Source organism: Poecilia latipinna, unplaced genomic scaffold (genome assembly GCF_001443285.1).
Source record: "Poecilia latipinna isolate Pla-1442-1.1 unplaced genomic scaffold, P_latipinna-1.0 Scaffold2246, whole genome shotgun sequence".
Taxonomy (NCBI): Eukaryota; Metazoa; Chordata; class Actinopteri; order Cyprinodontiformes; family Poeciliidae; genus Poecilia; species Poecilia latipinna.
This window is the reverse complement of record NW_015114862.1, coordinates 12,014-29,060: the sequence shown is the minus strand read 5'-3', so window position 1 is coordinate 29,060 and position 17,047 is coordinate 12,014. Positions and strand designations below refer to the sequence as shown.

The 17,047-nt window shown below is 35.8% G+C and overlaps 1 protein-coding gene across 2 annotated transcripts in view; it reads right to left on the bottom strand.

Annotated features, from left to right (window-relative positions):
* The window catches only part of pde1cb (phosphodiesterase 1C, calmodulin-dependent b), a 27,305-nt gene extending 18,259 nt beyond the window's left edge, over window positions 1-9,046 (bottom strand). The window contains exons 1-9 of one of the 2 annotated variants that reach the window (XM_015018199.1): window positions 8,921-9,046; window positions 8,458-8,460; window positions 7,687-7,869; window positions 6,201-6,267; window positions 5,241-5,357; window positions 4,629-4,769; window positions 1,625-1,725; window positions 695-823; window positions 262-363 (exon numbers count right to left, since the gene is read on the bottom strand). In XM_015018199.1, the coding sequence (XP_014873685.1) occupies window positions 262-363; window positions 695-823; window positions 1,625-1,725; window positions 4,629-4,769; window positions 5,241-5,357; window positions 6,201-6,267; window positions 7,687-7,772 (743 nt within the window). In that variant the 5' untranslated portion in view covers window positions 7,773-7,869; window positions 8,458-8,460; window positions 8,921-9,046. The remainder of the gene's footprint in view (window positions 1-261; window positions 364-694; window positions 824-1,624; window positions 1,726-4,628; window positions 4,770-5,240; window positions 5,358-6,200; window positions 6,268-7,686; window positions 7,870-8,457; window positions 8,461-8,920) is intronic. The other variant, XM_015018201.1, reaches the window with a different exon arrangement.
* Window positions 9,047-17,047: the final 8,001 nt, after the last annotated feature.

Below are 17,047 nucleotides of genomic sequence, written 5' to 3'. Positions count from 1 at the left end.
AAATTTTTTTTTTTTTTTTTTTTTATTTTTTTTTTTTTTGTGATTGTTCATAGTACTAACTATGGAACCACATATGGAAGAGGCCAAATCAGATTCTTTTTTTTTCTGTAAAAAGGTCAGAATTCGGCCATTCACACAGCCATATGGATATGGTTTGCATATGGGGAAAAAAATTTACATTTGGATCACATTCCTGCCGTGTAAACGCAGCCAAAGCAGCATTGTTACAACAGCGACAGAACTGACTTTAAACCAACTGACCCTTCAGGTTGCTGTAGATAGTTCTTCATGGCTTTAACCTGCTGGAAATGACAAGACATATCTGTCGCCAACACCATCTCGATCACCAAAGCACGCAGCTCTCTGCGAAAGACATGTGAGGAAAAAAAATAACGAGTTAGACGCTGTTTAATCAATGTTAAACTTGCAGGTTCTGAAGGGTGAAGTATTCAAAAAAAAGTTATTAAAATAAATAATGGCTATTTATAGTAACGAGTCCTGACTTGAGTACAAATGGAATCAGGTGAATTCAGTCACTGAACTTTGAGGATGATCTAACTAGCCGCATTTATGTCAAACATAGTTAACATGGGGCTTTAGATTGGCGGATGATGCCTTTCTTGCACTCTTTCTCGGTGGGGTTTTCCATTCCCTTCACAATCATTTAAGCACATTAGCGCTATGTGAAACGGACCTCCAGTCATCCTTGGAGAGGTTGTAGAGGATGTTCATTTCATCGTCGTCCTGCAGTAGGCGGTAGGCTGCGCTGACGTGATGACTCTCCAACACTGAGCGATCATTGTAGAGGATGGCTGTGTCTGACCTTACAGATGAAGAAAACGTAAAACGTCTGTGTTTGACTGGAAGTTGTGTAGGTATCAAAAACACCTGAGAAATTAATACATATTAATTCACTCTGTCAAGAGAATCTTTCAATGTCAGATTAAACTTGACCAACCTTTATATAACTTTTTGGAAAATATAGAGTTTTGACTCACTCTGGATGATGGAAATACTGCCTCTAAAATAAATTTATTGTAAAATGACTTTCCTTCTTTTCTCATCCTCCTTGTAAATTTAGATCAACTTTCACCCAATATGCAAAGTAATTTTCTTTAAAATTATTATTAAACTTACATGAAAACGATATATCAGAATGTTGTCGAATTTACAAAATTTCTAGGAGAAGTTAAAGTTATTTTTTGTGTATTTGACCTTTTCCAAGTTTTGTCATCTTACAACCCGAGAGTGTTTTCTTGGGAATGTGTGTGACACAACTGTAGTGAACAAATATAATGTATAATTGTGAAGTTAAAGTTGGTACAAACAAAAATCTGTTGTGTCGTGGTTGTAATCTGACAAAATGTGAACAAGTTCACAGATTTTGGTACTTTTAAAAAGCACTATGCAAGCCGATGTTTCTTCCAGTTTTAAACTTCCTGGAATTTTAAAGTAAAAGCTGAACATTTACAAAAAGCTTCAACTTTTGAGTTTGTCTACAAATCCATCCTGTTATTATTGCACTGCGGGCGATCACAGTATGAATGTAAAGCCCCCTTGCTGTAAATGAAATCATTGATCGGGTGAGTCAGCGCCATGCATTTTTGATTTCATCATCCATTACCTTGTCTGGATATGGAAGTTGTTTGTGGTCCCTGTGTGCTCGTAGTCGTGCACCGCAGCCGCAAAGATCATGGCGAAGATCTCTAGTTCAGTCAACCAATGCTGGAGGAGGAAAAAAGGAGATGTGACAGAGGCCGAGAATAAAACATCAAGAAAATCATACAGCAGAGGAGTGCAGATAGGAAGTCAGGAAGATGGAAAAGTTGAGGCATTTGACAGGCAAGAAAGATGAGGAAGTAATGAATGCAAGAGAAAAGAATGGACAGAGATTAGGCAATGAGAATCCAGTGATGGGGAATGCAGGGAACGGCACATTAGGCCATAAAGATATTATGGAGGAATATGATATAAAAGATTCAGAGAAGAATTTGGCATGAGGAATACATTAGCATCAGGAATGAAAGCAAACGAATGGGGAAAAGGAGGTACCAAAAAGGTTAGGAAAGGAAAAACAGAGAACTCCAGATAAGATAAGGTCTATTGGGAAACAGCGTCCTATAAGCCTCCCTCCCACTGTTCTTTCTCTCACCGTTGCTCTGGTTTTCACAACGTATAAATATAAATAAAAAGGTCATGCTCTCTGTTATTCTTTTACGAGTTAATGCTATCAAAAGGTCACAGAACACACCAGGCTTTCAATTTCATAGGTCAAGTTCAGATCTTTTTAAGTGCAGTTTCTGAGTACAGCAAACATCAAAAGAGAAGATCACAGGTATTACGCAAAAGCAAATCGGTCAACTTTTAACTCAAATACATAAATTCCAGGTTTGTCAAGTAAAATCCCAAACGACGTGCAGCATGAAGCTGTAGATTTCTCATAGTATGTAGTCATAGTCGATATGAGGCTCATGAGTCAGACGGAAAGTCTCCTATAAAAATAAAAATGTATATTGTTGTATGTATGCATCTTTGTAATGAAAACTACATTTTGTATCAATCTGATATAATATTCTAAGCTGAATGGTATGTTTTCATTAGATGTGAGCATAAAAATCATCATAATCGGCAAAAACAAAGACTTGGAAACAGGAGTCTGTGTGTAAGCTTCTATCACACTGTTGCCATTTATGATGGCATTTGTTGGAAATGAAGGCTCTTCTGTTGAACATTAAGTCCAGGCATGTCTTTGAAGTCTGTCTCTCAGTTTGGCTCCACTGCTGTTTTGCATAGTGTGTGTACTGAGATCATGAGTACTTCACAGTACCAACGTCACTGTCTTGTATTTTTTTTTATATTGAAATATATATATATATTTTTTTGAGTGGATCAAAGTGAACAAATCATTTCTAGCTGTACTAATTTGAAATTAGGTAGAGCAGCCGTCACTTGGAGCAGCTTCAAACATGCGGCATGTAGAGGAGAAGAATCTTTATGAGTCCAGACAGAGCATCTGCAGAGTGTAGCATGGGACGAGGTCATGTTCAAATTTCATAATTCTTGCAACATTTGAGTAGCGTGTGCATAAATTGTATAGCAGCGGGACATGCATGCAACGCAGGTGAAATTTTAAAAGGTCTGACAATCATGCCATATAATTTGTTGACATTTCCAAACAAATCCGTGGCAACTTGCAATATGATTTGTAGGATAAAATGCCAGGCAGATACCCAAAAGTATAATTCCCTTCATTTTAAACCTTTGTCAATTTAAACCCCCAATTTGTAGTTTTGTGCCGTCACGTTGTCTCTTCCGTCTTTCTTCAAATTTAACCGCATCCTAATTTGGAAGACCCAGTATTTTACCCTGTTCCTATTTATTCTAGTTATGATGTCTATCTAGACTAGTTGTTTAACATAAAATGTGACGACTCCTAATCAAGCCAAAATAACTCCAAACATCCTACTTCTGGTATCTATCAGAGTCATAAAAAATATTTTTGTCTGGATGCTTTTTTTCATTTCATATCAAACTTTCTTAAATCTTAAATTTTGAGAAATAAAACTGCAAAATAAAAAAAAAATGGTAAAGGGGTGAATAGACCAGAAACCATCTGACAGACCCTAGTTTAGTGTGTGCATGTGTTTACTTTCATTTTGTAGGATAAGCTGGATCCAATGAGTGTATGAAATATGAAAGACACAATGGTGAGTGGGCAATTCCTCTGAGATGAGCATTCATGACTGGACTCACACACCCAGGGAGGGGATTTAGCTCAGGGAGCCAGGTCGATACTGGTGACTAATCAACAGTGGGTGATGGGGTCATTAGGAACAGGGTGGGACAGAATGGTCAATCCACTGCTCTGTAACTCTTCATAAACCAGTTTTATGAATGACCTGTTGATTGTTGATTTAGATGAGTCTGGAGGGTTTTTTAAAAATGATAAATGCTGCTCTCCCGCTCTCCTAGGAGCCTGTTGTCAGGGAATGAACGTGACTTTACTCCACAAGGCAGAGCCCAGAGAAATGCAGCCACCTTATTAAGGTGATTAAGTAAAAACAGTGGGAGTGGGGGTGGCATTCTCTTTGGAAAATCATAGACTTTGAAGTCAGGGTTGTGTTTTTCATTTTGAAATGAATGTTATGTCACATGTGCCCTCAAGTTACTTCTGTGAGAAGCTGGAGAATGTAGATCAGAACATGTTAACCAAATAAATAAAAAATAAACTATCAAAAAAACATGAAGATGTAGTCATCTTAAAAGAAAGGAGTTTTCATTTTCTTTTCTTGAAGTGACCATACATTTTCAGGATAAATAGTAAACTACAATTTTATGGCAAAAAAACCCCCGACTTATTTGTCAAAGTAAAACATCCTCTCATCTATCTACGTAATTTTTATCTGCTTAGAAACTGAATGTCAGGAAAAGCTGCAATTAGGCTGGCATACGTCAGCTGACAAAGATGTTCTGAATACCAATGGGATAAAATCCCTTTCATTTTACAGACTTAGCTTCAGCCCAATGCGCTTTCCCCGTTGGAACTCAACCTCAACGCTCAACTTGTTTTTGTAGATGCTCAGAGCTTAGACAAATTATGCAATCTAAGCCGCATGTTTCCTACTCACCACCATGCCAGTCTTGAGAAGCAGGTAGTGTACAGTCTGGGTTACATCAGCAGCATGGATCAGGTTGTGGTAGGGATTTTTATGTTTGCTATATCCCACTTCCAGGGCTTCCACGAATGACACCACCGCAGAGATCGGAATCTGAACAGTGCAAAATCGAAAGAGTCTGTGAGTTACTAACACTTAGAGCAAATCCTAAAGCTAACTTGTGACTTGATGGGTGCAGCATCGGAAACCGATGTCATAAAATCATCCATCAGAATCACTTGGGTTACAGCATCTTATGATTACATATTCATATCTGCTTTACAGCCTGTGTCATTTACTGCCAGACGCTATCAGCACCAGTGGATTGTCATAAGCTATTAGACGCTGCGGAAAATGAGCTGCACAACTATTAAAAGTAGATGAAGTGTGTCTAAACCCCACCATAAAATTATCATTGCTGGAATAAAACAACATAAACTTGGTCTTAAGGGACTGAAATTGTGTGCCTGCTTTCATCAATTTGGAAAAGCAGAAGGTTCTTGTCAGGATTGAAGAGAGCTTCTTTAACCTTGTTTTAATGGCATGAAAACATCAATGACCCAAGTTACATCTTTGAGAGTTTACCTTGAAGCGGCTTATGAGATCATATCTTGTGAGCAACTCATAGAATATAAATTTAAGAGCGTGATCCCCGCTGGCCTCATTTAGGGCGAACACATCAAACGACCATTTGTCAACATTCTGTGAGGGAGAGAAAAAAATAAATAAATCAAAGAATTAAACTGTAACTCCCAAGCAGTATGCAGTAATTTATAAAAGTGTTATTACTTTATGGGACAGGCCAAAACAAAGCAAAACTGTAAAGTGAAGGGAATAGGATATCTCATTTTCACATTTAGCTCCCATTCACTAAATAACATTTAGAGTAACTGACTATCTTCAGAAACCGCTTAATTGTTTGTATATTTTCCTCTAAGTTCAAATACAATTTCAATAGAAATATTTACTGAGCAAATATCATGAAAAATAAGCTCAGACAGGTCACACATGAAGTTGTGGAGTCATTTATAGCAGGTGGTGTGCAAAACTTTGTCAATATTCTGCTACTGTCAAAAAAAAAATACACACAAAGGCATATGTTTTTTAAGTCGTTAAAAACATGGCACACTATGACCTTCCAACTACTTCTTGTCTTCTTCGTGGTTTGTGCCAGTGGCGACATCTGGTTGTTGATCATGTGATTCATGTGATGCAAAAAAAGTGTTTCCATTGCAGTTTTGTGAAATAAACAAATTTAAATATGGATGAAAAAGCACCTTGCCAAAACATTTTATCCAAAAACAACAGTATTTTGAAATTCTGTTCCATAAAATTCTTAAAAAAAAGAAAGAAAAAAAGAGAAAATATATTTAGGTTTTGTGTTGCAAAATGTGGAAAGGTGCAGTGGTCTGAATGCTTTTGAAAGCCATTATAAATGTATCTATCTATAAGTAACGATGAACATAAGAGAAATTATTCAAATAGTTTACATTGCATGAGTTTTTTTTTTCCTTTTTGCTTTTGTGTGTATGCATATGTTAATACCTTAAGAACAGATATGACAGATGCAGGGTAGCTGAGCCCCACCATATTGGAGGTGCGTCGGTACATCCTGTTTGGATGAGATAAAGACATCAAATACTGAGCCTTGCTGAGAGTAAATATCTTAAGAAGACACAGTGCCCCGAAACCACAGCTTGGGACGTTCCCCCACCACGACTAAACCTTCAACTAATCGCAACTCAGACTGAAAGTGTGATAAAAGAAATAGTAATTTGCAAATGAATGAATACTGCTGCAGGTTTTTCCACATGAAAAAAAAAAACAGGTTTGTAGTACAAGGAGGTTGGGGTATTGTTTACAGTGATCAAAAATGGCAAAATTAAGAAGTGTTGTTTTCCATTAAATTAGTAATGACATTCAGCTGTGTAGTCCAGTAAGTCAAACTTTTGTTCATTATTATAAGATATGATGTACTTCCATCAAACCAAAAGAACTGACATATTTTTTTATCTCAAAAAGTTAAATCCTATTAAAAATCTAAATAAATACAGACAACTTAGACTGCAACACATAGTTTCCCCTTGGTTACACTTGTTCTCCCTTTTCCCACTGTTACCTTATAGAAACAGTGGAGTGCCTTCTGAGAAAGTAAATGAAGAATGATTATAGCTTGCATGGTTTTGCATGTTACTGTGCGATGAAGCTCCATCTTGGAAAGAGAGCTGGCTGTCTTGTTGGGATTCGCCAGGTTTGTCAAGGCTTTAATAATGCATCATTGTCTAAGGCAAAGGTTCCCAAACTGTGGGGTGCGCCCCCTAAGGGGGCGCCGTGCCATTGCAGGGGGGGGCGCGGGAAGACGTCTGGATGAAAAAAAAAACATGAACGCTGTATGCGCTGGGTTTTTACCTTAGAATGGCCAATTTTCTGTTATTCCTTTGTCAATTTGATACAGTAGGGGCTTCTGCACTTCCCATATCTGGTTATTTATGCTGGCCTTTTTTATTAGTTTGACTATTCACCTTTTTACTTTTTTGCAGCTATTCTGCCTGCCTGCCATTTGGATTCTGCTCCATTGTTATATATGAGGTGACATAAGTAAAAAAAAAAAAAAAAAACTTTTGCAAAACTTTACAACATGCAGGTGTAATAAATGTCCTTTTTCTAAACAGCATTGCTCATATCTCAGAACGTATGACAAATTTTAAATGGAAGCATGTAAATTCATAATAAAATTAACATACAGAGCAGACTGACTGATTAGCATAGAGCCAATAAAGCTTTACTACTCAAAATCAAATAGTAAATTTCACCTACAGTGCATGAATTATGTCCTTACTCATGTTTTATGCAGAGCCAAATTAAAGATGTTGATAGAATTTCTTTACCTCCCTCCAGGCAGCTTTTGTCTGGGCTCGCAAGTGATAGATTTGCAGCTCCAAGTGACTGCCCCATGTAAATTATTTATGATCTGCAATAGCATGGTTATTTGAGGTTGTGAAAATGCTTTATTACATCATGCAAACTTTACCTCTCGACAAAAATTCCAGCCTGCACGGCGTGGACAATGCTCCGGAAACGGGGCTTTTCTTCATTCCGCCGGAGCATTAGGCCCATCTGCCTGGTGAAGGTGGAGGCCAGCCAGTCTCGCACCTCCGAAGGCACAGACTCTGACTGGATGTCACTGAGCTCATCTTCTGTGTCCACCAGTCGCCTGGTTGAAGATATGGAAGTATAAGACAGAAAGGATTTTTAAAAGAAAGAAGGTCAACTATATGAAGATGAAAGGTGAGAGATTCACTGGGGATAAAACATAAGTCCTACACCTGTCAATCAAATATATGACCTGTTATGTCATATATTTGATAAATCCAAAACATCACAGAAATCCCATAAGGCTTCATACAAATCCTATTAGGTGACATAATTCTCCATAGCATTACTAACGTGTCCAGGATCAAAAGAAAAGCCTGTTTACGTTCAGAAAAAGCATTCGCATCCCTCCGATAACAACGGTACTATATGAACCCTGCATTTGATAGTTTATCATCCTTTCTTCTGGACTGGAGTCTGCCCATCGCTGACCCTAATCTGTTTGAATCTAGATGATGAAAGGTTTATATAATTCCCAAAGCCTGGTCAAAGCTCATATTTTGAACTGTCACTCAACTATTGACATTTATAGGCCAAGTTTATTTTCTAACTTCAATTATATCTAAAAAAAAAAGATTTATAGACATACAGCCAAATTTGCTTTGCTATATCAGTCATTTAAATGTAAGGTCTTGTTAAGAGTACATACCAGCTGCCCACGTTAGCCATGCAGACATTCGGTGGTGCAAGAATTTGGAAAAAAAAAAAACAAAAACAAAAAAAAAAATAGTAACAAAAATAACTTTAACAACATGTGATAGACAGACACACACATGCTCACAGCTCCAAAATAACTAAATACTACTGAATGCTATGTCTGGTAAACAACAAAGTCTTGGTTTCCACTTAGTTTGACTTATTTTATTGCAGTAATTATAAACGTAGAACATGAATGAGAAGAAAAAATTAAATACATAAATTATAGATAAAAATTATGAGAAAAAGAAATGAAGAAACTCTAATCACAGTGAAAAACTAAATATTTCAAGTCAATTTTTAATTGCACGGTTTAGTTTTGCAGGTTTTGGTGATGAGATGTGCATTTCTATTGTTATCAAAGAATTGACCATACTAAAACTCAGTCTCTTCTACAATGTTAATGTTCTTCTTACCTTGTCTCCTCAATGTAAACCGATTCGAGCACCGATGCTGCGTACTCCAGGTTTTTCTTGAGGTCAGCAAGGGAAGCTTCTCCTCTCTCCAGTTGCTTCACCAGACATCGTAATCTAAAACAGAGATCCAGCAGTCACTGAATAAATGGGATTATGCTTCTGTTTTACTGACATGACAAATTAATTGTAATTGATATTGGATTAATCTTGTTTGGGGTCTCTGTACCAAGAAATTCTTTGTCTTGTCAAAATGCAGCTTTCTTCTCTGTTGTAAAAAGTAAAACCCAATAAAATCAACAAAAGATGTCACAATATGGCCACCTATACTGGTCACTTTGTTCCTGGTTAACTATCATCTACATGAATGCCACTAAAGATGACTATATTCACACTCAAGCATGGGTTTGAGTGATACAGCGAAAGTGAAGTGGACAATAACTTGCCACAAAAATTCAATCTAGCAAAGTTTTTCTCATTCGTTTTATTTTTTATTATCTTGCCCTTCTGAGCATACTGTATTTAAGTCTGTGAATTTATGAATTTTATTATTTTAAAGTATTGTGCACCTGGTCACTATTAATCGTGTCAATAGTGATCAACTATCAACATTGTGTTTGACAAGAAAGCAAACTCCTCCTCCTTGTGTATATAAGTAGACTAATTAAACTGTATCTCATTCTCTTTCAAAAGGAATGGCTCTGCGATCTGTCCAGAATAACTCATTTTGTTTCTTTTGATGGCTGCTACTTTAATATGTTCAGGTGGTTTTACTCTGTATGAAATAAAGTTATTTAGCAATGTGGATAGCATAGCCATTATGTCAAACTAAAATTTTCCTCAAAAGAAGCATTATGACTTTTTAAACACAATATCATCAAAATATCCAGCAGAGAGTGACTCATTCCTATACATGTCCAAACATTGAAGCACCATGAACTCCTGCGGATTAGCTTCTGACACTGTGACAAGCTCCATTTGTAAAAATACCTGCAAAACTAGGTCAGTGTCACTGATTTTTACCCGCATCTGCTTTGCATCCAAATTAGCATATTTTAAGGACTGAACTAGTTATTTCAAAATCCATTTTCTGAAATATAGCTTTGATATTCTAGCTAAAAAAAAAAAAACATTCAGTGTTAATGTTCAGTTAAATTTCAGTTAAACTGCAAGATATTTTCTTATCTTGTGAAAATTTATTCAGTACAAGAGAGTTTGAAGCGTGTAACCATATTTCTACACCATAGTTACAATCAAAACCTTAAATGTGTTTTTTTTGTCTGTATTGGAATGTTATGTTACCACATACGTGTTTTATATATATATATATATATATATATATATATATATATATAAAGTGTTGCTTCGGTATTTATCTCTTTCAGCTGTGCCCATCTGTTATTATTTGTGTCATTTAATTAACATGTTTTTTTAGCCCTAGTCACATATTTAATATTTATGCTACACATAAGCATTACGTTAAAAGCAGTGTTTGATTTTTATTAGTGAAAAATGCTATATAAATAAAATATGTATAAAAGCAAAATCATATAGAAATCACTGACAATATCAAATATAAGCTTGTCTGTGCAATAGTAATATGTCTGGCATAATAAACTTTATTCTTATATTCAATGCCAAAAATAGAATTAAAAGTGGTCGCTTCAATTAGCACACTGTCACCTCTTGCTGTACCCCACCTGTTGCTCTGTAGGTAGTGAATGAATGCCCAGAGAGGTTACAGTTGATGATGAATTATTAAAAGGAGCTGCGGGTGATTTCCGATGCATTCATTGATCACTTGCATTCCCTCAAAGCACCTGCCTGCTCTCAATACCAACCAAGAAATAACAACAACTTGAGCAGTAGGAGGTCTTAAAACCTTATCCGAGTGTAAATAGCATCTCTGCTCATCTAGGATATTCTGGATAAAGAAAACATAACATATATTTAACAGCACAAGAACTGTTTACTGTTTAAATGTTGAAACAAAAGACTGATGACGTTGATGGGCGTGTTACATTATCCTTCAAATTGCAGAAAGAGCAAATATATAGCTAAATGTGTTAATTTGCTCATAAACAGCAGCTCTATGCATGGATTGCTTTAACTTGTCATAGGCAAATGTAACACTGCAATTGTTGTGCTTATTAGTTGGATGCCACTAATGATGGCTATTAAGAACAGCTGTGTTCTAGTAATGTTCACTCCTTGTGTAGAAAAACACAGAAAATGCAACATTACATCTTCTTGAACAAATCGCATAAAGCCGCAAAATGAATAATTTGCCGTGTGACTTGTCAATTTGTTTCGACTTTCTATCTTGAAGGAGCGGTTGTTTGAAAGGTAATATTGAAAAAAATAATAAATAAATTGTCTCTCTCACAACAGCCTGGACAGGATGTCCAACCAATTATTTGTTCAAGGGAATTATTATTCAGTAGACTTTAGGCATCCAGGGAAGCTTTCTAGTGAGTGATTGCTTTTTGTGAGAGAACAAAACAGAAAAAGAAATGTTTTGTACTGTAGATTGAAGGCCAAACAGTAATGTTTGACAGATCAATTAAAAAAAAAAAAACTTGGTGAAGCAAGTACTCTGTTAAAACATGATTAAAATAACAGAGGCAGCAGTGAGAAGCTTAGCTCCAGGATTGTCAATAAATGACAATGCCAACAAAAAAAAATCGGCCCATTTCACCTGCTGATGTTGCCAATGGAGGCAATGTACTGTGCTAAAACTACGGGTCAGGGCCAAAGTAACTCCTGGGCACAAAGCCATTTGAAATATTCAGTGCCTGAAAAAAAAAGTAATAATAAATTGATTGCCTAGCAGGAATTCAGCTTTTTTCAACTAAACCCACCAGACAGCTCAGTGTTCGATTCCCACGTTTTCACTTTATCTCAAGCTTTTACATAAAATTTTAGGTATGAAGATCAATCCTTCAGGGTTAGATGTAACCTTACATAAAGAGCAATTTTATTCATTCTGGATATCAGTAAGTCTGCCCAGGAAAGCTCAGTGAATTAGTATTTCATTAAAAACGCAATTTATTTCAGAAATGAAATTCAAAGAAGGGAAACTCGGTATCTTGTGGATTTCTGGCTATTTTGGTAATTTGATTTTCCTTTTAGAAAATACTATTCAAAAATAAAACGAGTAGCTATTTATTTATTTTTTTAAAGAAACTGAGAATCAATGTTGAATTGTGTTGCTACACTATGAGATGAATTTGATGAGATTTCCATTGGTCCCCTATTCTATATTGATGTTTGTATGTAAATTATGAATATTCTTCAATAGTTTCCAAATCCTATGACAAAGAGTCAAAATCAATGCTTAATTGTTACTGTGCTCATTTTGTATTAAAAAGGCTTTTTGTTATTTTAAATTTCTGAGAAACTGAATTTTGACTTTTCATCAGCTATAAACCACAAAAATTAAAAATAAGAGAAGTAATTCCAACCACTTCCAACTTGTTGATGATATTCTATTGGACAATTTAGTTGTGTTTGAGTATTTGTGCATGTCAACCATGAGCTAAGGACAGTTGTTGTCACTTCATGTCAAACCGCCCTTACTATGCAGGAGTGATACTTAATCGCCAAACAGTGGAGACAGAATTATCAGAGCAAATCGTAGTGAAGACAAAATGAACATACAATTTATGTATGAGCTTTTTAATGGAAATTAATACTGCTCTTACTACTGTCCTGAGAATATTGCTCATACATAGAGATGAGAAATGGTTGACAGAAGTGGATTTAGTTTTTCATGTATGGGACTTTCAACACACACGTCAAAAGGGACATGTGTCCCTTCACTCCCTCTGCAATGGTTTTGGTGTGTAATTGATGGCTCAAATAGGAAAACAGTCAGTAGTAGGGATGAAGATTTGACCTTTTAATGAATAAACAGATTAACTCACAATAACTCGGAGACAAACAGCAAATAAAATCCAACGAATAATTCAGAGATTGAAGTGAATAAACAAAAAGCAAATACCATTAATAGCAGGAAGGATTGATGATGACTGAAAAGAACCAGAGAACTTTGGGAGGAGTGAGTGAAACAGGTGAGTCTTCCTGCTGAATTTGGGACAGATAGGAGTGGACATAACTTAAGGACAAAGAGGCCAGACGGCAAACTGGCAGAGTCTATGCAAGTACTGTATCTAAACAGCACCATCACAGAAAAACACAGATGAGTAAATAGCCAAAATCCAACTATGATTGAACACTGAAGTAAACAGACAGACAAGAATTCACTGAAAAATAAAATGGCAAAAACTTCAACAACTTTCAACTCATGCTAAATGTTTTCAAACTACAGTTTTCATCTCTGCAGACTCACTCTAATACTAATTATACAGCCCATATCACCTTTTTAGATGCTCACCTGTAATGCAAAATTAACTTTTTGCACATTTTTATAATTCCATGTGTGTCTCAACTGCTTTTAATAACCATCCAAGTGCTTTAAAACCTCACCCATCTGTTTTCTGGCTGGGTGATTGACACAATCACAATTTGCTAGCGCTGCCGTGTTACCTAGCAAGCCCAGCCAAACCCATCCCTTCACCTGGCAACCCAAGCAGAGCTTAAGCTAGCTTTGGTCAGCTGGTTTAAAGTAGTAGTAGGTACTTTTATAAAAAAGAAATATGCAAAGTCATGTCTCAAGTTTTCTTGTCAAATATGCTCACTTTGAGCTTTTGCTCAGGTTGTGCAGAGCAAATAAAGAACATTAGCCTCCAGCTGTCAGCCTAAAGATAGGATTTGTATTCCTTTGAAAAGATAAAGAGAGAAGAGATTAAAGTTGGAATTCAAATCAAGAGTATTTTTTGCTCACTACACACTGCTTTCAGTCATTTGCCCTAAGCTAACCTTGTCACACAAAAGTATGGAAAAGAGAAAAATTACTGCAGTTCGCTGCTGCTTGGGTCTGGAGGACTTCGACAACGCTCAAACTTTTGTCAACCGCCATGACATCCGGATGAGAGCATGAAATGAAATGAAGGCAAAATAAAGGGTGGAAGGCAGCACCAGTTCCCTCCCCCCCACCTTCATTTAAGAATTACTTTGTACCTTATTTTTTAGAAAGTGGTTGCTGTGCCATTCTGACTTGCATAAAAAATGAGCTAATTTCTGCTTTGAGAAACTGTAGCAACAGGCACGGCCTGCTTTCTATTCAGAACAAAAGACAGGGGAATAAATGAGACTGGATTGAGCAATGGGGGAATGAGAGCAGAGCCAGGATGCAAAAATTGGTAGCCGCCTGTGTTCCAATGACATTCTAGCCTCCATGGTGAGTAATCAATGGCCTTGGGTCAATGTAATCACCCAGGGAGATTTGGGTGCTTTCAGGAAACACACACACAGGTTTTGGGCTGATAAGCAGAATAAAGCCTGTTAAAACATGGTGACTCAAGTTAAGCTGAGACAGCCTCCACGTATTCAGGAGCATCTTTTGTCATTTGTGACCGCAGGAGAGAAAAGGGTTACCAGTAAAAAAACAAAAAAAAAGAGGTAAAGGAGAAATTACAGACATTGTGAATAACAGAACTGGTGTCAAGTAAAAAACAAAAACAAGTGTAGTACTTAGACTGCAGCATTTTCTCAGAATTCAATAGAAGACAGTTTTCCATTTGTTCTGTTTATTGATGTTCATTGATGTTCTTTGACAACATGCAAGCCTGGTAATGAAGTAATTATCTGTTATTGATAAAGAGATTACTATGATTAATTATATTCTTTGTATATTTTGATTTTAAGTAAATTAGATGGAAAAAAAAATATTTTCTTCAAGAAGATAATTAAATTGTCCATTACTTTCACAATGTAAAACTTAAACTTTTAGGATTGCACTTTCTCCAAAGCTGCTTTGTGTTATTTTGAGGTTATTTTTTAGAGTGAGAATAAGGCTAGGAATTATCTACTAACTTTTATTGTTGTGTGATAATTTGTCAGATAAACCTTAATTCATTTGTTTGTCTCATTAAGGGAGAAATATTAAGTCTAAGCACAGGGTTAGGTGAAGCCCTGCAAAAACAAATTCAGAAAGGGGATGACAGGGCTTGTTTCCACTTCTGTTCCTAGACTTATTTAAAATCAGAAATTGAGAACTCTGACTAGAACAAAGTAAAAACAGAGCCAGGTAATAACAGAATAGAATGAAGAGGTAAAGTTCTCTTTTTGGCTATTGAGTGTTTTTTTATTATTACTTCTTTCCACTGGTGTTGACTAGAATGATGGCAGTGGCATGGGCAAGCACTAGCATGATGGGACTAACGGCTAGGATGCTCATAACTCTTTTTGCATGGCAGCAATTCTTGGTTTTCATGCAGAGACGGGTAGAACTGTGAGTTCCTGCTGAATACATTTCAGGAGCTTTACAATCATATTTCAACTGTAGATTCTGAGCAAAAGTCTTTGAGTAGGCCACATATAAAGCAACTAATGGAAATCTTCAGAAATGAAACCTGGCCACTTCAAATAAGGTTCTGACAGCTGCTGCAGCTATTAACTATACAAGTCAACACTGAGTAACAAGCTTGGTTACATTCACAAAAGTAGGGAGAGAAGCTATTAAAAAAACATCCCAAAAATCAATAGAAATATCCATTTAGTTTATATGACATACAATATCTAAAAATAATTAATTCTAAAATTTTAATGGAGTTTTGTCTGTTAAAAAAAATTTCAAATCACTTGATATGTTCTTTTTATTATTTTTATGAGATTATTTTTATATTGTGACAGTGCATACGGTTAACAAAATTAAAAAACACTGTATTGGAAAGAACAGTAGTTCTTTTTAAAATATAGAAACAAAATCTCCTTTGTTGTAGATTTTCAGATAAGTTCACTTTGCTTGTCTGTATCTATGAAAAATGTTCGTAAAGAAGAATGTCAGAAAAATGATGACTTATTATTCAGTGAGAAATATTTATTTTATGGTTTAAAAACAGGTGGGTAGAGCAGCTAAAAATTCTAGTCAAGTAAGAATAGCAATTCTTCAACATATTTTTACTCAAGGAAAGCTACAAGAACCCATAAAAAGAAATACTGGATTAAGAGTAAAAAACCATTTGGCCATAATCCTTCTCATGTACCAAGTAACTGGCAACAACAGTTGATTAAAGTTGTGTGCATATGTAATAAAATAGAAAATAAAGTATGTTCAAATTGGTATTTTAAAGCTTAAAATAAAAATAAAAAAACGAATTAACATAAATACATATTGTTTTTACAACATAGAACTTTTAAAAAATCTCCTTAGTGGCATTTTTTTAGCTACTGATTGTGGTGACTGTGTTCTTCTTGTGCTTTTACAGATCATTTTTATGTTTTGCTATTATTGATGTTTATTTCTTGTATTGTGTGTGTTGATGTATTTTTTAAAACTCGTCTGTACAACTGTTTGGGCACAGTATACAGTACATCCAACGACAAGACTGTATATATTGAAATCCATATCACACAGCAGGATGAGCAGAAAGAAAAAAACATTAGAACAGTCAGGCTTTTGTACAAACAAGAAGTCTGAATTCAACATAAGCTGCAAGCATGTCAGTTTCTGGTGTACTTAGAGAAGTAATGTAAAGGTGTATACAGTAGCCAGAAATTATGTTCTGATAAAACTAGCTTTACTTTGAAATATTATTACTCAAGTAAAGGCAAAAAAGCCCAGATTCATAAAGCTTACTCAAGTAGGCTAATTGTAAAGGAGTAAATGTAAGTAGGAACTACTCACGTCTGGTTATAAATACTTTAGTGATTGACAGAGTAACCAGCAAGCGGTTTTAATCTTTTAAAATTCCTTCTCCTTTTGTGTGCTGATAGAAAACATTGGCTAAATGGGTAAACACCATTTGCTTTATCCACAGTGATTGTCGGTGGTTATTTTGTCAAGATTGAGAACGGTCACAGCAGGTATGTTCAGCATGCTTTAATTCCACTAAAACCTTTCAATAAACTTACAAGTGTTGTTACAGTGCACGACAGCACTCCCCAAGCAATTTCGGTAACTCCTTCAAAAAAATTTTCTAATATCATTCTAAACAAAGCCTTTCCTGTGGGAGTTTGCAAATGACAGATGTGACAAGAATGGCGTGGGACAGAAGAAACCTTAAA